The 23,150-nt window shown below is 30.8% G+C and overlaps 3 protein-coding genes across 4 annotated transcripts; 1 reads left to right on the top strand and 2 right to left on the bottom strand.

The window, feature by feature from the left end:
- The first annotated feature begins 43 nt into the window (after positions 1 to 43).
- Positions 44 to 1,172, top strand: LOC106757516. The gene has a single exon (XM_014640188.2). It carries the CDS (start codon positions 493 to 495, stop codon positions 967 to 969), a length of 477 nt encoding a protein of 158 aa, XP_014495674.1. The 5' UTR covers positions 44 to 492; the 3' UTR covers positions 970 to 1,172.
- Positions 1,173 to 2,726: 1,554 nt separating this feature from the next.
- On the bottom strand, positions 2,727 to 7,183 carry LOC106757197. Of its 2 annotated transcripts, XM_014639816.2 has the most exons (6): positions 6,762 to 7,183; positions 6,425 to 6,532; positions 6,229 to 6,327; positions 5,475 to 5,600; positions 4,919 to 5,076; positions 2,727 to 3,697 (listed from the first exon to the last, which is right to left on the bottom strand). In XM_014639816.2, exons 1-5 carry the CDS (start codon positions 7,141 to 7,143, stop codon positions 4,931 to 4,933), a joined length of 861 nt encoding a protein of 286 aa, XP_014495302.1. In that variant the 5' UTR covers positions 7,144 to 7,183; the 3' UTR covers positions 2,727 to 3,697; positions 4,919 to 4,930. The 2 variants fall into 2 exon arrangements, with proteins under 2 accessions (XP_014495302.1, XP_014495301.1); XM_014639815.2 differs by lacking the exon at positions 2,727 to 3,697 and having other exon boundaries at positions 4,742 to 5,076; positions 6,762 to 7,182.
- A 7,665-nt stretch (positions 7,184 to 14,848) lies between these two features.
- LOC106757987 (aspartic proteinase PCS1) lies at positions 14,849 to 16,782 on the bottom strand. Its single transcript, XM_014640864.2, has one exon. It carries the CDS (start codon positions 16,616 to 16,618, stop codon positions 15,284 to 15,286), a length of 1,335 nt encoding a protein of 444 aa, XP_014496350.1. The 5' UTR covers positions 16,619 to 16,782; the 3' UTR covers positions 14,849 to 15,283.
- Positions 16,783 to 23,150: the final 6,368 nt, after the last annotated feature.

Raw genomic sequence — 23,150 nt, 5'->3', positions numbered from 1 at the left:
TTTTGAAGTTGCAACACATTCTTACAATGAGATTATATAAAAATAATTAAACTAACAGACAGTAAGATTGAGAACCAAAAGAAAGATCACGATGGGAACATAAAAGTGTTTATTGTGAACTTTATAGTAGGGCATATGCACACCACACATCTAGGAGTGGTTAGCTTCTGACTGAACCTAAAAGCCTCGAAAAAGGGTTGGAAAATAAAACTCTCACTGTAGACGAGTCAGAAAAGTACATTGCTATAGGCCAAACCAGTTTCTTACAGGAGCCAAACGACCACATATCTTTAAACTACTGTAGACCTATATTTCATTAAATGATGTTATTAAAATTCTGACAACATCATTGTGATTTGTGAACACTTCAAAAAAAGTTACACACACCATTCCTGACACGTGAAGTTCTCAACCACAACACATTGCATTGCATGGCGGAACATAAATTTTCCAAACACATTCACATTTTTCAAAAAGTGGTCTCATGTGATCATGTCCTTCAAGCTCTTCTCTCTGAACTCTCTGGTTGAGAGAAAGAAGCCTGAAGAAACCAAAGATGAATTGGCCATTGTGAAAGCTGCTGCATGGGCATGGTACCTACATGGTTCAGGCTCTAAAGCAAAGGCCAAAAATGAGTTTGATGTCAAAAGATCTCAAACTGTAGCAAGGCCTTCACGTTACAAGTTAGAAGCTATGGGAATGGCTAAGGAAACACCATCAATGCGCACCATCAAGCCTCTTCTTGACTCATATGAAGTTCAACGCATATCAAAGCAATTGGATGTGTTTATTAAAGATTCTGGCCACAACAACATTGGCAATGGCTGCAGGAAAGCAGATAACAGTGATAGTAAGGATAATGGTAACAGAAGGATGAAGAATAAGCAGAGGGTCACTTCTTTGTCAGTCAAATGTGTGCCTGCGGTTAATCTATCAATGTGTCTGCCAAAGCCTAATCATGCATTATGAATATGATCATTATCTCTTTTCCATCACTAGGTTAGTTTCGTGATTTATATCTATCTAAATTGCATGTAATCCATCTTTCTGCAGAATAAATTTCTTGACCAACATAAGAAATTTAAACTAAGCATACTTATGCTGTTTGTAGACTAAGTTTTTTTAAATAAAGTCTCGTGTTTAAGTATTATGATAAAAAACATTATTAAAAAGAGAGATTGTGTTTCAAATTTAGTACAATAACACATGAGCATCACATTTATATATTGAGTTTAACAAACACTTGAGAAATTTAAGTTAAACATATCTATATATGTTGATTTTCTGGATTCATTCTCCTTAAACAAAGTTCCTTAAGCGGTTGGAGTATTGTGTATGAAAAAAAAAAAAACCTTAATTGAAAAGAAAGATTCTACTAAAAATTATTAGTAAGGTTTTCCTGATAAATATTATAAATTATTAAAGGTCGGTGATCAACCAGGATTTCTGATGAAAATTAGTAATTTTTAAAGTTGGCGATACTTACTATAAAACATGAGTATTACTTTATATTTTAAGATTTGGTATATATTTCAAGTGCATGTACTCAATATTACTATAAAATAAATTTGTTAACAGATACAGTGAGAAATTTGAACTAAGCATACCTATGTTGATGTTGATGTTATTTTTATTGAACTTAGTCTCCCCAAACAAAGTCTCGTGTTTAAGTATTGTGTACAAAAATGATACAATAGCAAAGAAAGATCCTACTAAAAATAGATTTTTCTTACACAAATTAGTTGTTATTATTAAATTTAGTGATTTTCTAATAAAAATTAACCATTAAAGTTAGTGATACTAAGTACAATAACCATAATCCAAACAATATATATATATATATATATATATATATATATATATATATATATATATATTCAAGAATTAGTTTATGTTAATGGTTATGTATGTTTCTGTGGAACTTTTGGAAAATGAAAATGTTCATAGAAGAAAAAGTAAATTGAAGAGATTTAATTTATAGGATGATTGATGAGAATCACATGAGTCGGTGTAATTAAACTGGTGTAGGTGAATGGTAGCTTGTGAAGAGATCTTTTAGGACTCGGTCATGTGATTCCTGGGACTCCTAACCTTACTTCCAATGTAGGAAATATGTAACACGCGCATTTCATAATCTTTGCCTCAATTTTAGAAATTGAAGGTCATGTGTTTCTTTCTCTTCAAAGTAATAATTTGTATTTATTAACCAAAATCTTGATAGAAAATATTGAATGTTAACTCGATTATGGTTAGTTTAAGCATGTGATATATAGGTAACACATGAAAACAAAAAGATGAAAAGAGATTCTCCAATGTGTAGAGAAATTAGAGATGGGGGAGACAATTTGGTTAATGCTTTGAGGAATTTGGTTGTTGCCTCTAAATTTAATTGTGAAGTGCATATACTGCATACCACCCAACTTAGAAATTGTGTAATTTTTTTTTCCACGTTAAAATGAAGGAAACGGAATAATATGATAACAAATTACAATACAAATATAAAGTCATAATAGAAAGGTTTGAAACTCAAACCAAAGTTTCCAGGTTAGGGTGGCTTTGGCTTATAAAACTGAGGTAATGGTAATTGAGTTTCAATACTGTCCAAACTTTATTTTGTTTTTCTCTTTACAAACAAATGGCTCATAGCAAGAGAACGATAGAGATATACCTATTTCGCAATCAAAACAATTGAATATAATTAGGATTAAATTATATTAACAAACAACCGTCACAATTACTAGGGTATCGTTACCCTGGATTTCGTTGCCAACAAAAGTATTGTAGTCCTATGCTTGTTGGTGAAATTTATATCTTGATTTTGAATGTTATACTCCTATATACTGAAAACTGCCCCTTCTTTGTTGGTAAAATTTATATCTTAATTTTGACATATGAGACACGTCCTAGTTTATCAATTTATTTCAATATTCTGAATTTCACCTCCTAATTTTGTAGAGATACACGAGGAATTGATTTTGGTAGCAAAAGTTGGATTATTTTATATTGTTTGATGTAGGGTTGCGGAACTTACAAATTCTCTGACTAAATTCTCCTATGGGTCGTGTGAGTCCTTTTCTAGTTATTATTTTGTTTTCATTATTGCTACGAAGTGAGTCCTGGAGATGGTTTTCATCATCAAAGGAGATTCCTTTGAATGAAAGGACTTCTCATTCCAATGGAGGCAATTTCAGTGGTTACAGTTCTCTTTCGAGGCCTTCAATGACTAGAAAGGAGTAAGTTAAAAGATTATAATTAGCTAAAACTATTGTTGGCAAAATGCATATCAACATGTTTTTGCCGGGTGATCTAAGATCTTGGCTGTCGACAAGAAGAGGTATAGATTAGCTTAAAAACTAAGTGATTGATTTCTTTAAAGGGAATCTGGAAGACCTCCTTTCCCAGCTGTGACCCCAAACCTTCTTTCTTTTTTTTTCATGCTTGAGAACCTTATATGACCTTGCCAATAAGGTTTACCTTGAATTCTACCTTGAAACCAACACCATATGTTATCAGTTGCACTTAAGTGCAATTTCTTTTCCCAATTCATATTGGTGGGCAATCTATGATACGACAGCAAGGCATGACGCCAGTTAACAGCCTTAAATCGTCCATCAGGACCACAAATCATGGGGTCTTTTAGCCCCTGCCTTTTCAAACCATCATAACAAAGCGAGTCGAAAATCTCTTCATTTATGTCCTGCAATGGCCAAGCAGATCAAGCTTCAAAAATAGTAAATTAAGAACCGAAACCTCTTCTCTCCCTGAGAAGGGTTTTTTTTAAAGATAAAAAGAGAGTGGGGTTCCCATTGGTAATAGAGCAAAGTTTCCCAAAAGCATAAAAATATAAAACAATTTAAGAATCACAAATTCAACCAAGAAAAGGATAAATGAAACCTCTTGGTCCCAAAAAATCAATCAGTTCCTCGTCTAATTACAATGAGGATTCACTTAAAATTTTAGATTTGGATTCTCTCATGTGATATTTTCATATGAAATATTAATTTGAAGAATGCAGTGCTGCTCTCTTTTGCTCTCTAGAAACCATGTTATGCTCCCTTTTCCTCCATAAGAGATTTTTTGGCTTTCCTTTTCTCCTTTTTCTAATTGAGTTTAGAGTCTTCTATCAACAAGAAAAGGTTAAAATAGTTTTAAGTTCCAAAAAAGCTTCAATCATTTTCTTTATTTCCTTTTACGAAAACTAAGTGAAAAGTTCATTGGACAGTGATATGGTCCTTTTGAAAAGATTGGAGATGGTGCATCATTCAGAGCTTGGTAAGATAAATGGAACATACATATGTCTTCGATCCTAAATTGGGTAGTGGAATTGACAAGGCAGATCTGCTGGATGAGCAAATCTTATGTGTATATTCTGATGATTAATTTTCTTTCACAAATATCTTTTCCTCAAAAAAACATCCATGATCAAAGACGTAAGGTTTGCTAGCTTACCCTAAACAATTTCAATGACAACCTACGATTACTAGGTCTAAAGATGAAGGTCATTTTTTTATCTGACTAAAGATGAAGGTCATTTTTTTATGCGAGTAAAGATGAAGGTCGTGTGTTACTAGAAATTGCATACATTCACTACTAACATTGTATGATCAATCATACATTTTATATAGTCCAACATGGGTTTAAGTTTAAGAATGCAGTGTTAACCTAATATGCAGTTACAGTTTTATCAAGATTGACGTAACAACGAGCAACAAATTGCACTTCACGAGTGAATAAAACAAAGTAACAGTATAACTATGATCTTTATTGGATTTAGCCAAAGGATACACAATAACTTCCATTTCTATCCCCCAAAAATGCTTTGGTTGCCAGCTTACTCTCTCTCCTATAGTGATATTTTCATGCTCCAACCAATAAAAAAAAAAAAAAAAAAAAAAAAAAAAAAAAAAGAGGCCTGTACCTCAAGTAAAAGTCATGATGGTACATCATATCTCATATCTCGGAACCTTTTCATCAAGCTCAACTTGAAACCCTCAACTTCTGCATCCTCAGGTGAATTTGGTACAGTCCTAATTATTGAAACGGCCCCGATCTGATGCATGGATGCTAGAGCTTCATCTATAACAATGAAGTACTTTATGTCAATAAAAAAGAAACAAAATAATTAGTAGTAGCAGTACTATTTTGGCTCAACCTCATGATGCTATTTGAACTAAGTTCTTAATAATAAAAAATATTGACAAGTATAATGTCCCAAAATACTGGACAAAATTTAACTTATCTTTCATCTTTAAAAGTCCATATCTATTGAATAAGGACGAGAAACTGAATATTGTACAAATAAATTAATAAAAAGTTAGTAAGTAGTGGTTGAGAGTACTTTTGGTGTACTATTTAGAGCAACAAAAGTACCATCAGTCTTAAATCTGTCTCTCGAAGAGAGCTTGATAATAAGCATTTTTTGAAAAAGTCTACAAAGAACACATATATAAAAATACTTAAGAATATGATTCCACCTGAGTGTAATAGTGCATCAAGAGCTTGCAATGCTGCTTTCCGTGTCCGGTCATCTTTCGCTGTGCTTAACATATTTAAGAGTTCTTGAGCTCCACCCATCTCAATTATCTTCTTTCTTCTTTCATCTTGCGAGCAAAAAAGTAAACAATGTTGAGTACAAAAAACTCATGCAGAGACAAAAAAATTTAGAAAGGAATAAATCAACATGTTTCATCCTTAATCAGTTTCATGAGATACCTAAACAATGAGAAACTGTAGCTAAATAATCAGTTTTATAATACACAGACTAGTTAAATCGGATCAAGAAAATTTTCCCTCAGTTGTGGATCACGGCAAAAATGGTATAACTGACAATAAGATAAGATAACTGCTAATTGTCAGTTGTTAACTCATAGATGCAGCTCAACTAAAACCTGATTAAGTATTTCATTATCAGTTTAGGGGAAAAATTTCAATCTATATTAACTCTTTTATTCCAAATTCAAAATATCCCTTCAACTACAATTTTGTCATCTCAAGAATAAGCTGAGATTAATACTAAGTGACTAAATGTAACTAGTGCATAGCAGAAGGATAGTGAAACTATGTTTGTCGCAAGAATATGAATCTGATAACCTACCCTAATATACAAATGACTAATAATTAATAAACCAACAAGTGCTTCAATATATGTCATGTGCCAAAGAAATATAGATCATAAAGTACCAATAACAAGCAATTAATGGTGACACAGATAATGATAGGAAAACTTACCATCTGTTGCAAAACGAGTCAATCTAGAAGCTCCCATCCTTTTGAACAAGGGATCCTTGACACGCAAAAGCGAAATAGACTGTTGCATCAAATTATCTCCTGAAAATTTGTGTTTCAACAACACTGTAAGGCTAGAACTACAGAAAGCACATGAATACTTTACAAGTTGAAATTGTTGCTGGCAAATTGCTGATACCCATATAAGGAAAGAAATGGTATCCTGCAACCCCGGCAGTCACAAAAAAAATCGTCTTCAATAGCCATCCAACTTTCCTTTCGGCTTCTTCCTCGATCGATAGCTCATCTGAAAATCGAAAGAACCATAAGTGAAGCCGTGCAACATAATTGTATTTGAAATAAATAAAAAATAAAAATAAATAAATAAAAAAAAAAAAAAACCAAAAATTGAATTGGAAAAAGAAAACCATTTTCTTTGTATTTTACAAGATCTAATTATCCAAGTCATCATCATACAAGATAATCACAAAACAGACACTGAAATCATCACTCTAACATTAACGGTATAAGCTAACCAGGAGTCCGCGGCGGCCGCACCCGCTGAGCGGCGGAGGCCTCGGGATTGCAAAGCTGAGGCTTGGTGACGATAGTTCGGAGGAAGATGGTAGGGTTTTGGGAAGAGAGCAGGAGCCTCGAGGTGGGTCTGAGGACCTTCGAAGCTAACAAACCAAACCCCATTCTCTCTTTTTTACTTTCTGATTCGCTCTCTCTTTCTTTCGATAGATAATGGCTTTGTTTGGAATGGGAGATGGGGATCCAACATGCGACGGTCCAAGGAATCTTTGGTTCCTGAAGCTGCGATCTGAGTAAGTTTGTTTTGTTGGTGAAGAAGGGAATGGTTTTCAGATTTGGGTGGGTGGAGTGGTCCGATACTCGATTTGGGTTTTGCCCGACCATTAACTAGTGGGTACTTACGACCCAGAACACAAACATAAACACAAAATATGAATTAAATTTGAATAATGTTTTTCTTTCTTATAAAAAGATTGATCCTAAAATAGATTATTTAACTTTAAAGAAGACAATGACAACGATTAGAGATTAGATTACACTAAAGAACTGCGTTTGAAGCTCACGACAAGGATTAAACTTTATTAATCCTAAATCACGACACTTCCTAATTGTTCTTCATCAAAATCAAAGGGTATTGCAAAATTTTGACCCGAATGTGTTATCCGGGTCGGATTCCGAATTAAATGATGTCATTGCTAGGGCCTATAAGAGCTTTAGATGAATTTGTGATTTTAGCCCACGATATATGTGGGTAAGAAACAATTACTATTCGTACCCCCAACAACTTTTTCTTCCACCAATCCAAACACTCTTAAGTCACCAATCTATAAGTTAAAAGCGTGGAAAGCCCCGTAATTTATATCCCCATTTTTCTGCACTTCTATGTATAATTGATATGTTTTATGGAAAATATTATTCCCTGAAAAATATCTTAAATTTTTTTTTATAGATAACACTTATAAAAGAATCAAAGAACATGATAAGATAATTTTTGTTTATAAATGTTATCTTATAAAATCAACATCATGTTACCTAATATTTACTTTCTGTGTTTTTTGGTTTTCTGTTTTCACTATTTTTGTACAAGTAAAATTCTTTTTTAAAAAATCAAATCATTTTCTTGTGTTTTAAGCAAAACTCTTGAACATCCTCTGAAACTCTCTTAAATATTTTTTTATTTTTATAGGATTAAATTTATCCTTTTACTATAATTTAAATTATATTATAAGTAAAAGAAAGTTGATTTATATTATTAATTGAAGGAAAAAAGCAGTGTTACATGATGAATTTATGTACGATCTAAGAGTTTGGATGAGTTCAAATAATTAATAACAAAAAGATATTTTTAATTTTCTTTTTTTATAAAAGTCTAAAATAAGAGTTTTATCTGTTTAGGCTTGGATGGATCCTATATTTTAAAGATGTGTGTTGGTGTATCTGATGAGTAGTAGCAGCCACTAAAGAAAAGTAATTTTGTCTTGGTCTATCCCAACCTAGCACCAACTAAAGCCTAAAGCAACCTTCCACATAATAGAAAATCAAACTCATAATCAAAATCTCACACCAGAGCTGTATAGACGGTCTTATTATATATATGAGAAGTATTGAATTAGAAAGACGAGGTAAAGGGTTGGGTTGGGACCATTAACACACCTACTCCCATGCTCATAACTTAACCTAAATCATCCTTCTTTTTCGCTTTACATTTCTACTTTACAATTCCAAATTTAAATTTTGGTCTCTTTTTCAATGAATTCGGCAGTGTTTCTTGTACGCAGGTGGAATATTATATCCCGACTTTCCACATCTTTTGTTTCTTTTGTGCTCAAAATCAGAGATTCCAAAGGCCTGCCCCCATCTCCAACTTTGCCATAGCTGTAAAATAAAAAAACAAACAAACAAATAAATTGTCTGTGTAGTTATTATTACTAGAATGTTTGGTCAGAAAATAATGTAACATTTTCCTTGGGATTGCACTTTTCTTTTCTTCTCGACACTGGCTGAAGTCTGCTCCACGGTTTTATGGCCAGCTGGTTCCTATAAATAATGTCCTGACTGTGACGTAACTTACTTTCCACCTATTCTCTATTCTCTAACAAATCTCTTTTCGCTTTTTCACCCTTCATTTCTCTATTATATTGCGTTTTAACGATAATAAATATTATTTACGTATCAAGTTGAAAATTATTTCATAATCAATTATAATTATAAACATAACTATGAACCAATTACAAAATAATATATAAATAATGTTTAAATATTATTAAAAAAAATTATTTAAATATTATTATCCTTATAACATATTCTTCTTAATAATCAAATTATATTTTCACCATATTTTGTTCACATTCACCCAATGGCTTAGGAGTATCATCTAAAAATAATATCTCTTTCCGTTGTGGGATCAAGATCACTACCAAATACTTTTTTACACTTTTTTTAATTTACTTAGTATTATCTTAGATATTTATACTTAAGTTTTTAGTGTTTTAGTTTTAAACCGTACAAACATATACATGTTAAGGACATTTTAACATTCAAATTAGTTATATGTGTTTGACCTATTAATGTAATAAAGTTCCTAATCATAATTAAAAAAACTTAAAAATCAATAAATATATTTTACCAATAAATATATTGCATTTATAACACTGATTTTTATAATAAAATCATCAATCGATCTACTAAACATGTCATTTGATTTAAAAAACTTAAAATTAGAAACGACCTTCCAACGTTATTTTAAAAACATTTATCATCCGATCAACAAGAGATTAACAGGTCACACCGTACAATATATAAACGAATTATACCTAAACAATTATTATTATTATTTATATTTATGGATTTATACAATAATAAAAATGTAAAAATTTTATTAAAAAATTGAGAAATCGAACTTTAGACAGTTTCAAATATAGGGACTATAGTATTTAATTAGGTTGTAACTCATTTATGGTTATGGGCCATTCCATGTTTGCTTTTTTGACCCCTATCACTAACCTGTCCCACTGTCTTCCATCTGCCATCTATTCACATAGCTCTTTCCTTCTCTCGATTTCATTTTCATGGAAAAAGGAGAGTCAATACTGTACTGTTTTAATACTTCATTTTTGCTACAAAAACATTCCAAACCACCACCTTGTTTAATTACTTCAACTTTTAGTCATCAACTAAATATACTAAAATTTAATTGAAATATTAACCACCTAGAGAATACTTAGATAACTATACAGAGTAAAACCAAGGCATTTTAGCCACACTAATGTTGTAACAGCACTCATATTTTTATTTTTAATTTTTAGTAATATTTCCTATAGTTTAATATAAACTTTATATAAAACTATCAATTATACTTCAAATTATAAATTATATATGATAATTGAATAAAACAGCTTTAAATTTAGCTCAATCTTATAAACTGATTTTATATGGTTGATTTAAATTTAAATTTTTTTTATTAACGTGAAAATTATATTTAAAATTTATTTTCATGAAATTTATTATTTTATTTATTATTGGATTTTTATTAAATCACTTAGTATTTTTTCTTTTAATGCATACGTCTTGTGAGGAAAGTATATTGAATATTCTAATACATAAAATAAATTCATAATGTATAAATTATCTATTAGGTAAAATTGAGATAAATTTTAAAATTATTTTTTAACAAAAATTCGTGAGAAGAGAATGTATCTCAAATAATATAAATTTGATTATATTTATATATGTAGAAGGAGTAAGGGATAACGGGGGATAAAAGGGAGATGATAGATTGGAAGATGTTTAATGCAAATTCAAAATATTCATCAATGGTTCGCACAAGAGGAAAATAAATCTATATAGTATATGATGTGATGTAAAAGATAAAAGTAGATAATAAACATTCAACATACAAACTAAATGGTAATATATGATATACATAACATAGTTTAGCTGGTCACACGGTCGTGAAAAGAAGAAAGTAGTTTAAGTCATTGAACGTAACAAAATCCGCAGGTAAGATCAGTTGTTTAAGGATAAGGACTATGGATCACAAAAAATTATGCGTTTGTAGACGAATAGTCGATATCCGCAGATATGTACTATCCAAAATCTGTAGATAGCGGATATTATACTATCTGTACCTGCGAATATCCGCTATCCGTAAAAAATAAAAATAAAAATTTAATTTTTGTTTTATTAAGTTAAATTTAATTAAAATTAACATTAATTTATATTTTACAATGTTAAATTTAATTAAAATATTACTATATGAAGTATACTGATAAAAATTAATTGTCATTTATGGACAATTAACAAGTATTAATAGGTTAGATTGCCTTATTTTTTATAAAATATACGGTATTAATTATTGATTATTCAGTTTGATTGCCTAAAAATATACTGGACTAATTAATAGGTTAGAATTTACAAAAATATATCGTATTTTGATTATTGATTATTGGATTTGATTGTCTAAAAATATAGTATACTAATAGTTAATCAATGGGTTTGTCTGTCATTGACCCTATAAATATACAATTGATTTTTAGTTATAATCTTCCTCTTTTATTCTAATAAAATTTAGACCTTTTTATATCTTGAGGGTCAGAGTGTCTTCTACACGTCAACAACCCATCAGAGTGGTTGCATTCTCAATAAAGATTGAAGATCAAAAGAGAACAAAGCAAAGAATGTCAACTGACCCTCAGATCAATTCAACCGAAACAAAAATTTAATTTTAATTTATATTTAATTAAATTTATATATATTTTTTGTAATTCTATTTAAATTTTATTTTAATAATTTATAAATAATATATATTTTTTAAAATATTTGCGGGTATCCGCGGATATCCACAGGTTTTAAAATATCCGTAGATATTTTTTAAGCAGGTATCCGTATGGGTAGCGGGTGAAATTGTTTTTTTTTTGGTCGGGTTGCGGATAGGTACTATCCGTGCCTGACCCAATCCGATCCAATCCGTTGTCATCCCTAACAAAGACGTTCGATTATAGTAAAAAAAACAGGTTTGACTGCAAGGATTTAAATAAATGGTGAATAAGGATATTGGACTGAGATTGTGTCGTGATCAAAGTTTCATTAATTTCAAGCCTATACCAAAAATTATAAATATCAATCAAAAGTAGAAAGTAGACGATTGCATTTACTATGCATCTAATATTTGTTCACAACTCTCCAACGGACAATATACTGACTTAAGTATTGGAAAATCTTTGACAAGAACATTTCTGGACGATAGAATAAAATAACGACACAGAAATACAATCACCAAATGATATCTGAGAAAAAATTGTGCAAATATTGAAAGTGACTCAATCTCAAAGCAATAATTTTAACGTGTTTTTCCTTTGTTTATTCCTAATTTTCAAAGCAATAATGAGTAGGAATCGGAGGGTGTAGTATAGTCTCACTCACTATCCAATGTGAGGATTAAGCAAACCTAGATAGACCTAGATCGTGACTTAGATTGATATTCCCATGTAATAAAATAAATAAAGGACGTAAACATTTATCAGATAGTTCAATAAATTGAAATACATTTTAAAAGTAATTAAAAGATATATATTAAAATAAATTGAAACATCCAAGGACAAATTTTTAGCCGGGCCATGTCTATTCACATTGGTTATCATTATTTATGTGATCCTTCAAATTTTTTTGTGTGAGATAATATTTCAATCAATACATTAAATAGTAGGGACACTGGGCAGTTGTAAAGTGTCTTTCATTTATATGTTAGTGTACCATGCAAATTAAGCCTATTAAGTTTTGTTCCGGAAAAAGGTTAACTATATTTTAGACTAAAACCTTATTTTAGTATCTTATTCTTATACAAAATTCAATTAAATTTATATTTTTAATTTAATTTAATTTAATCATTTATTAAAATGGTTTAATTAATTTTTTTTCGTTATAATTTATACATAAAATTAATTTATTTTAAAACCCAAATAGTGAAATGATTTGATGTATAAAAATCTGAATTAATTTTGCATTAATGTACTCCCAACAAAACAAGTAAACTTGTTGATGAAACATATAATTAATTACAATAGACTGTTGGAAACAAAAAGTTGAAACCCTTTTTGTTAGATGATTAATTGTTGTAGAGGCAAACAAAACCTAATCGAACGTACACCCATGAAATTTATTTGACAAAAAACAAGTTAGGTGTGGATATGGATCATTCTATATTTTGTGGGGCATATGTGGAGAGATTTTTATGCGTGTGGTGTGAATAGCATTACTGTATTTCCTTTATAAGTCACATTTTAATTTATTTTTGCTATTATTAATTAATAATTACAGGCTGTGCATAAAAATTACTTTAAGAACAGTTAAAGCCTAAGAAAGGAAATGAATGACAACCTATTTGTTTGGTTATAGAACATAAATACAAAGAAAAGTTGAGTTCATGAGGAATTAATACTTTGGCTTTAATTCAAATCGGGTGGAAACTCAAGAGTTAACGTATCAGAGATATTTGCACAACATCATACTGAGACACTATTTGACGTTGTGTAAGATTAAAAAAGTGTTGATAATGGAAAATGAATTTGATTAAAATGAGGTTCACTTTATTCCCACATTATTTTGTTTAGGACTTTAATCATAGGAAAGATATTGTCGGGAATTAGAAGGGTCTCGGGCGGCGAACTATTCGAAAGTAGTTGTTCATGTCCCATCTCACTTCGTTTCTTCTTCGTAATCGTAAAATCTTGTTCCTTCACTTTCTTCCTTCTACTACTAATGCCTTTGTCCTCTTCTCATCAAACCGATACCCTTTTACCTTTTTGCCAAATCCTATTTTAAACTATTATTTTCCTATTGCTAAAACCACTTTTTAAGGTGGCATTGCCGTTCTTTTCTTCCATCAGATAACTAGCTTAATAACACCATTGGTCAATGTTTTAGGGCCTCCTATATTTTTAAGTGTTTTTTTTCTCCCTCACACCTACATGTCTCTCGCCATTTTACAGTCGGCATTATGTAAAGAGAGAGAAATCATCTTAATCGGCCATGACCTAAATTATGTACTTTTTTCCCTTTAGTTGGGTAATAGTTGCCATTGCCAGTTCATTCCCTCTTTTTGAAGATTCATCCAAAAATGCAAAAAAGAAAAGAAAACAACTTTGGCTTTGCTCACAAATTAGCCAGTGTTAGCAACGTCAGATTGATGAATAAAGATGGAGTGAGAGAGACAAGCATGTGCTAAAGAGACAAAGAGAATCAATAAAATCAATTAAATTGTAAAAAAAAAAACATATAATACCTACAAATTACATCTCTTTTAACAAAGGAAGAAAAAAAAGAAAGTTTCTTTAAAGATCTTAATAAAATTGTTGTAATAAATGACATTCTAATGGTTATTCTTAATTTTTTTGTAAAGAAAGATGAAGAATAGGAAGAGTATTTTGTTCTAACTGATCGCGGTCCTTTTATCTTTCGGCTAGAACAATAAGAAAAGGGGCAGCAAAATTTAGATAGTTTCATTTATAATTTATAATCCTCTTTATTATTATTAGATTAAAGTTGTTAGAAATTATAAAATTTTATACTTGCGTGTACAACTCCTTATTATACGGACATTATATTAAATTGTAATAAATTGAAACTAATTATAGAAAAGGTAGTGAGAAATATAGAATGAAATTTGAAGAAAAGTAGTGATAATATAAGGCAATGGGGATTTAAGAGTAGTTAAAAATATAGCATGAATGGTGAGGTTTCTTGTGAATCATATCCCATGCTACTTTTCCAAATAGAGAGACAACTTTTGGACATGAGAAAGCAATTGCAAGTTGAAACAATGTGTGATGCATGATGCTACCAGCTGTCATATTCAAACCTTAAGACCGCCACTCTATAAGTTCCATATGGTCCTGCCAACTTAATCCCCTTAAACAAAAACCAATTCTTATGATGGATGGGATAATTCAATCACACCGCAACATTAACTTCTTTTAATGTACTTTAATAATACGCTTGCATTGCAATTACTATACCTTATTCTAGCTCCACCTTTGCCAAACGCCTTCCAGGATTGCCCAAAGCGATTTCGTATTTATAAACGTCTAAAAGGTTCAAGGAGAGGACATCACATTATACTATATATCATATTATATTTAAAAAAACAAACCAATGGTTCATATATATTAATATTAAATATATAATAGACATACTCTAATTAATCCTCGTATATATACAGTGTGTCATGGTCTCCTTCCTATTACAGTGTACAACACACTTATGTGGCTTCTTCACACTTACTCCAAAAACAGCCCCACACGTCCATCTTGAACGAACCACGTTATCGTATCATCATGGCAACAGTTGCAGAACTTTCTTTTTCTTCATCGCTCTTGGACCGTGTGATTAGTTTCAACTTCATCATCATCTCACCGGTATCACACTCCTCGACACGTGACACGTGATTTTCCTTCGTACAAAAATCCCTAATTACCTACAGCTGACACACGTAAGGTACATGCACCAACACGTATCTAAGGGTTTCCTTCTATGGAGCCAATCTGCTACAATCAGCCGCACCGAAACCCACTCTGCGATTGGCGAGATCAAACTCCACCCACAGATTCTGCTGATGGAAATTCCCGATGATGTTACTGGCCGCACCCAATTTATCAGAGTTGCCAATCCCGACGCAGTGGACCCCGCCCTCCACGGAAGCCAGAACCCTCTCCTTGGGAATCACTATTTCCACGCCCTTCTCGAACTCAAACACCATGTCCCCTATAAGCCGTCCGATCTCAATCGCATTCCCGTCGAAGCACATGTCCGCAACGCCACCGTACACGTAATCCTTCTTCATTCTGGGCCCCACACTCCTCACTACTTCCGCCCGCACCTTATCATAAGCCTCACCAACGAGGTAAGTAAACTCGGATCCGGAGTCAACCATGGTTTGACCCGACCCGCCAGCGTCGGCGTGAAAAACAGCCGGCGAAATGTTCAGTTTTCTGCCTCCGATTCTTATCCCCTGCAAGGCGACAGTGTAAGCCAAGGGGTCAAGATTTGGCATACGTTGACTCTGAGCAAAAGTCAACATCGGGATAAACCGAAACCGGAGAGAGTTCGGGTTGTGGCCCAGGTAGAACGACCCGGTTGGAGTGGATCCGGGTCGGGTTTCTCGGGTGGGAACGCAGTAGGAGAATTTGGTTATTTTAGATTGTGAAGCGAAGGAGAGGCGTCCACGATTCATTCCCAAAATGCCCCTGGGGTCGGTGGACTCAGTGGCGCAGCCGAGGATCAAAGGAGGGGTAAAAAGGGAACGGGAGAATGTGAATTTTTCTCTGACGAGATTTCCCTCGGCGTAGGTACCGTCGGCGTAGAAGTAGGAGTAGTGACAGAGGCGGTTCTGGTCGCAGGAAGTGGGGAGGGTAAAATCGGGAATTCGTGGTTTGCAAACGGGGTGAGTACAGGGAAGATTAGAGAAAGTGGAGGAGCGAGAAGGGTCAAAGGAGACGGTTGGGGGAGGCACCTTGGGTGGTTTTCTGTGACACTGAATCCACGATAGTTGGCTTCCGGTGTCCAACACCATAGGCTGAACCTGCGGTGGGGTCCCAATGGGAAGGTTGACGATCAAAGCCATGGAGTAATTGAAGGTTAGCCTGTAGTTATACGGAGAAGAAGGCGAAGGAAGTCGCGTGGTATTTGTGGTGCGGTTAGAGTACACAATGAGAGAGTCGCGTAGCATGTTGGAGGCGGTGTTGGTGGAGAGAGGGAGTGAAGTGAGAGGGAAAGAGAGTGAGAATGAGGTGTGGTTGAGTTGGAAGGAGTGGTTTGCAGAGGAGAGAAGAGGAAAGAAGAAGATGAAGAAGAGTGTCGGAGTCATGATGATGTTAGTGTGTGTGTGTGTGATGTAGGAGAGTATGGCATCGCAGGTTGTAATGGTGTATATATAGGAGGAAGAAGGGAAGAAATAAAGGCGAAAAGAAGACGCGTTTTGATGGGTTGAGAAATTGAGATCTATCTGCGTGTATGTATCTCTGCATCTTACGTTATGTTGTGTTGTGATCCCACCCAATTAAATTTGGGGTGAGATATTTAAAGTTGGAAGGTGTGTCTTGCTCAGATGATTTTTTAATTTCATTTATGTCAAGGGGGTATCTGTCCTATCACCTATCTCTCTTTACACCCCTTCTTTATTACCACGCTCCCATACTTCTCACTATTCCAGATACTTCTCCACACCAAAACCATTTTTTTTTTTTTAAAATACACTACCTCGTAATTTTATTTCAATTATAGTATTTTCTTCTTTTATCATATGCACCAATCCTATTTAATTTCATCCAACACAAACACGTTGTTATTATTTTTATACGCATAATATATTTCAGTACTTTAAGAAGTTAGTGGTGTGTGAATTTTCCAATATTAGATAAAATATTGTAAGAGTGAAGATTAAAATGATATAATTAAAAAATATATATATTTGTAGGATATTGTTGTGAGAAGGAAGGCGACATATGATGTTGGTGAAGAACAGCTGGTTCTTGGAAGAAGAAGTGGGTAACCCAACATTTAGCTACTGTAGTGGTACGACAGAAGGTGATGTATGCGTAGTGGTCAACTCCAGTTAATGAAAAAGAAAGAGTCCTAAAGTGTTACATCCCCGCCAAAACATTTTCTAGACTTAAATAATACTTCCAATTTTTTATATTTAATCTTTAACAAATATATCAAACAATAATTTTATTATTTTTCAAATACTTTTACTATTCTTAAATTAATACTATTATCATATAATTATTTTATTTAAATATTTCTAGATATACATGTACATATACTGATCCGTGATACTAAATTATCGATAAAAATTAATATATTAATATTGTTAATTTAAAAGTGACCACATAGTTATCAATATTAAATTTATATATTATTAAATATTAAAAATACTGAACATAAATTGAAAGTGTGAATTTTATTATTGATTCATTTTATATTAACCAAAACTTATTTAACCTTGTCTTTTTCTATAAGTGGATTGATCCCAGCTCATAAAGCAGTTACACTTTCCGCAGTTATTATCTTAATGCTACATTTCTTTAATTCGGTTCGGTTAGTCGTATATCGTGAACTTCTTACAGGCAAGCTTGGAACACATTATTATGAGTTCGTGAAAATGATGTGAATTTTCACTATATGGAGATTATGTGCATTAATTTGTTACTAACAAAAACGAATCTCAAAAAGATAAATTTGAAAATGCATGAATAAGTTTGGTTTTGTCCTTTTTCTAATTCATGTGAGGAAATTTCTGTATTTTTCTCCTGAGCGCATGTAAACGAAACATGAAAAAACAAAAAGTTGCGCTTAACTTGGGATAATAACAACTTTTCCAACGTGAACAAACATGGATGTCTCATAAAGCACATTGGCATGTATGTGACAAGTTTGGAGGCTAAAAGAGACATTAAAATAAATGAATTTTCAAGGTTGGTAAGTTTGAATTACAAAGATAATGCGTATTATAAAAGTTAGCTTGTAAGCCTCGCAAATTCGCAATTATATGAACATGGAAATGATTCATTGAATCAAAATAGAACGATACAAGACGGTGCAAGTAAAAACGATAGTATTGCGGACCCCAATCTATAATATAAGTGCATCTGCATACAATGTTATAAACAATATGGATGTTATGAGATTTTAAGCATTTTTTTTTGTTTGATAATTGTCTACTTCTGAGTGAAAAACAGTGAATCCAGTTATCTAAAATATTGAGCCGCAAATTCTTTTGTCACAATTGGAAATCCTATAACTTTTTTCCACAAAATGTTTGCACATTTTGTCACATTATAGAGTTCGTTTACTTTTTATTATCAGCAAAATTTGTTTACTTGCATCTTATGTACAGCTCACAGATTATGTCTCCACGTTTCAATGCATGCGTTTGAAAAATTATCCGACAAAAGCTTGCAAATTATCTAATATTTTGTCACTATGTAAAACAACCATCTAGATTGATAGCTATCTAACCCTCAGCAGGCGAAGCATTTTTCTATGAATTTTCTGTCCTGTTTAAAATAGTATTAAAATAGATAAATTTCATGTCTGGAAAATAAAATAAAAAAATGTATTCAATACTACAATACAAAAGTTTGCTCAATTTTATTAAAAAATAAATATCAAGTTTGCAAGAGAATAATTCAAATTGAAATCACACGTGTCATTCCAGTGTAGAGATTGTTGAGTGGACAATGTATGTAGACAAAGAAACAAAATACAATAGCTGAATATTCTAACATCAAACAAAATGTTGGATATCAAATTCCCAAGCACATGTCAATGCATAAAGAAGCAATTCACGGGTCATGAAACATTATTTTACCAACAATCATTTGTTAGATTTGTTGGAAATCTTACATCGACTAGAGATAAGACGAATTCAGTATATATAAGTGGGTGATACCTCGACGTGAGGGAGATGTGTTGAAAGTCCAACATCAACTAGAGATAAGACCAATTCAGTGTATATAAGTGGGTGCAAATCTCACTTACAAACCAGTTTTATGGGATTGAGTTAGGTTTAAAGTCCACTTCTAACAAGATTCTTTATATAAAACTTGAAATTAATTAATTATAATACAGTTTTTTAGTCTCTATTAAAATCCACACACATCAATATTGTTTGATTATATTTATATTAAAACTACTTATAAAATATTTGGAGAAAAGTATGTATAAATTAATTAGAGAAGAATCAAAGTATAAGAATATAATACAACACCAAGAAATATTAATTATAAACAATCGGTATGGGTTATGTTACGCAGCAAACATAGAAAAAAACAAAGATTATTCGCATATAGTCATAACTAATCCTAAAAAAAAAACTAAAAAATATTAAATAAAGAAATAGAAATATTAAGAATTTCTTAATCTATTATTCAACCTTTAATTTCTAAAACTTTGATATTAGTAATGAAAAGTTCTCAATAAAGTGACGTGCCAACCCATTGTTTAATTCCTAATAAGAATATAAAGCGGTAAAATTAGACTGCTCTATTGTGTGTATGTATATTAATAAATACAATTTATACACACTTGTAATATGTATTTGAGATTATTAATCATAAGCTTATTTTTCAATAATTGAATTGGTTTCGATAAATAAGACTAAAAATTATTTGATTATAAAAGAGTTTAATGTTGTATATTTTAAATAACTTTGAATTTGTCAGTGGATTGAGATAAAAGTTTAAGACAAAAAAGTACAAAGTAATTTTGCTTAAATAACACTACAAAAATTCAAAAATAATGTATAATGTAATATAAGGGGATTTACTTTTAGCAATTTCGAAAGTCACAGGTGATTTTATTAAGATCGCAGTTAAGTTTGAATTTTTTTTAAAGAAATTTCCAACTGTTTATAGAAGAAATTATTTTTAAGTATGAAATATTATTTTGTTTTTCACAATTCTTGATTCTCTCCTTTTTAAATCGAGCTCACCAATATTTTTATTATGCTTCTTCTTTATTTTATTGACTTTTCTTTTTTAGTTTACATTTTTTTATTTCAGTTCTTCGCAATTATGTAAAAAAAACAATATTTTCTTAATTTAACGAATGTTAAATAATACATTCAGGTAAAGTGTTCCACTAATTTTATTTTAAAAATTGACTAATCCTATTTATTGTGCTTTTAATGGTTTTTTTTTTTATCAAAAGAATCAACCATCATTAGTCATTGTCTTTATCATTTCTTTCTTTCTATCGATAGCAATATCATGAATTCTATTCCTCATTTACATTTATTTCGTAATCCTAAAATTACACTCCAAATTAACTGAAACAAAAATAGAAAAGAGTTTATTGTCTTGGATGGATGTTAAAAGATGATATATTCAAAGCTAATTAACCCATCATTAGGGTTTCGATAATAGAGTTCCCACTTTCTGACCAAACAAATTTCAAACATAATCATGTTTTCAGAATTCACCTACATCTCATTTATTGCTCCGTTCTCATCCCATAAAGAAATAGTGAAATTAGAGATACACTGTTACTGGTAAAAATAAAATGTTTCATCACATGACCCACTCAATCATTGATATTGACAATGTAGGTTGGAATTCGACCCTTTTCAAAACTGATATAGTTTTGTTTCAACATACTTTCATATAATTTTTTTATGTAATAAATATTTAAAAAGCTCAGTTCATAAAAAATATCAATTTTAATTATACATCATACGAAGTTTAATTATTAAAAGCACATGGTATATTTTCGATACGAAATCTAATAATGGATATATAGGGAAGAATAAAAAGAGATAAACATTGACAGTGAAATTGGATTTATAAATGTAATTGAATAAGTCAACAGAAGTTAGTTTTATGTCTCTGGATCACTTTGAAGAGACATTTCACTTCAAGCCATTTCCACTAGTAAATCCTTACTCTTACAAACATAGACCACCAGATATCCTGTGGGACATCACATAAAATCATAATTAATATATGAATAATAATATTTTTGACAATATTTTTTATAATATTTTAATACTATTTATTTATCATCTTATGATTAATTCATATTAATATTTATAATAATAATAATTATTATTATTAATTATAAAATAATTTTAAACCAATAAGAAAATAACATGTATTAAAATATTATTCAATCCAAGTATCTTAATATATTGCATAACACTCAATATCGTGTAGCATATGTCAAAGATCGTATATTTTCTTTTGTCAATATTATCTTTCAATTTGAGAAATAAGTATCATTCAAATATATTTTACTTTTTGGAATAAGTTATTTATTTATCTATATAATTTAGAAAATAATTAGCAATAAAGTGTGATAAAACGTGATAGGAGGAGCTTAGGTAAGGGGAAGTTAATTACGATATCTTAACAAATTCGAAAAATTTGAAAGTAAGATCAAGTATACACGGTTAGATCAGATTGGATAAACAAATCATGTAATAAATAAATTTGAATAAAATGGGTGAATTGGTTAATGGACTAAAATTTTATGAAAATCCAATTTAACTTAAATTTAAATTTTTATTTATAAATTTATAAATATATTTTAAATTAACATGATATTATTTTGTTAAAAAATAGTAGTGATTTATATAAAATAATAGTAATTTTAAAATTATACATGGCATTTTTTAAAGTTAAATATTTATAGATTTATGTTATTTATTCAATACTAAAATATTATTTTTATTAAAAGATTTAATTTGTTATAAATTCACAAATCGATGTTTTTACTATATTAATCCGTAATTTGAACCATCCAAATTCAAGTAAATTAAACAGTAGAATATAAATTTTAAAATATTAAATTTAGATTAAAGAGAAGTAGTCGATTTTTGAGATAGAGATGGAAAAGGAAGAAAATGAATGAATTACTAATGAATGGTCACAATCATGGACCAGGGTCAACCAGGATCCCAGCACAGTATTTTTTTGTCCTTACCAATTTTAACGTTTTCTTTTGCAATTTCTGATTATAAAAAAGCAGACATCATGAAAGAAACTTGTAGCAGTAGATGTTTCCAACTAAAATTGAATATTAGATTAATATTTTTAACGATAACAGTAGTTAATTTTTATTGTCTGTATGTGGGAGTAATGTTTCAATTTTAAATTTATTGAGAAAATATTATTAGGGTTAATTATTACATTGAATGTGTTTTTCTTTTAAGTTTAAAGGTTAAAGAAGAAAAATAATGTTTAAACTGAAGGTTTAGGAAGTGAATAAATTTTTGATTATATCGAATTTAGGAATATTGGGTAGCATTAAATAATTTGTTTGGATATTTATGAAAAGAAGTTGAATGATTGAAATTAAAAAAAAAAAGTTAAATAAATGAAAATGTTGAAAAGTGAAGCTAAAAATGGCATGAGTATGTGGTCCAAAGGAAGTGTTTGGATTGGCATGTGATTTGTTTCACAACCTCCTCAAACAACATGGACCTGTTCCCCCACCCATCCTTCCTTTCACTTTCTTCTTATCTTTATAGACAAAACCAATTTCATCAACTGTTACTACCTTTTCTCATCAAATTTTACTGTAAATTAAATCAATTAATTTAAGGCATCAAGACCTAGGAGATTGCTTTATCAGCAAAAAAATGAAATAATATAAGAGTATAAGGTACCTGAATAATAATACTTTAAAGTTTTAATATAAAAGCAACAACATTAATCTTATTAAACCTAATCAAAAGTAATAAGGAGAACAAATATAATAATTGAAACAGATGAAGGTTTGTCATGATCAATAATATAAGAAGCTTAAACAATTATTGTTTTCTATACAATAACATGAGAATTATCAATTACATCAATTATACAACTTTTCTATCTACTTAGAATCTAAGATGATTAATT

This window comes from Vigna radiata, chromosome 3 (genome assembly GCF_000741045.1).
Source record: "Vigna radiata var. radiata cultivar VC1973A chromosome 3, Vradiata_ver6, whole genome shotgun sequence".
NCBI lineage: Eukaryota > Viridiplantae > Streptophyta > Magnoliopsida > Fabales > Fabaceae > Vigna > Vigna radiata.
The sequence above is the reverse complement of the archived record's forward strand: the minus strand, read 5'-3'. Positions and strand labels throughout refer to the sequence as shown.

Excerpts from the sequence above, each read along its gene's own strand:
- LOC106757516 (XM_014640188.2), top strand. The coding sequence starts at position 493 with ATGTCCTTCAAGCTCTTCTCTCTGAACTCTCTGGTTGAGAGAAAGAAG.
- LOC106757197 (XM_014639816.2), bottom strand. The coding sequence starts at position 7,143 with ATGGTCGGGCAAAACCCAAATCGAGTATCGGACCACTCCACCCACCCA. Across the intron at positions 6,533-6,761 it reads GCGGCCGCCGCGGACTCCTG|ATGAGCTATCGATCGAGGAA; the intron begins GTTAGCTTATAC and ends TTCGATTTTCAG. Across the intron at positions 5,077-5,474 it reads TGATGCACTATTACACTCAG|ATGAAGCTCTAGCATCCATG; the intron begins GTGGAATCATAT and ends TCATTGTTATAG.
- LOC106757987 (XM_014640864.2), bottom strand. The coding sequence starts at position 16,618 with ATGACTCCGACACTCTTCTTCATCTTCTTCTTTCCTCTTCTCTCCTCT.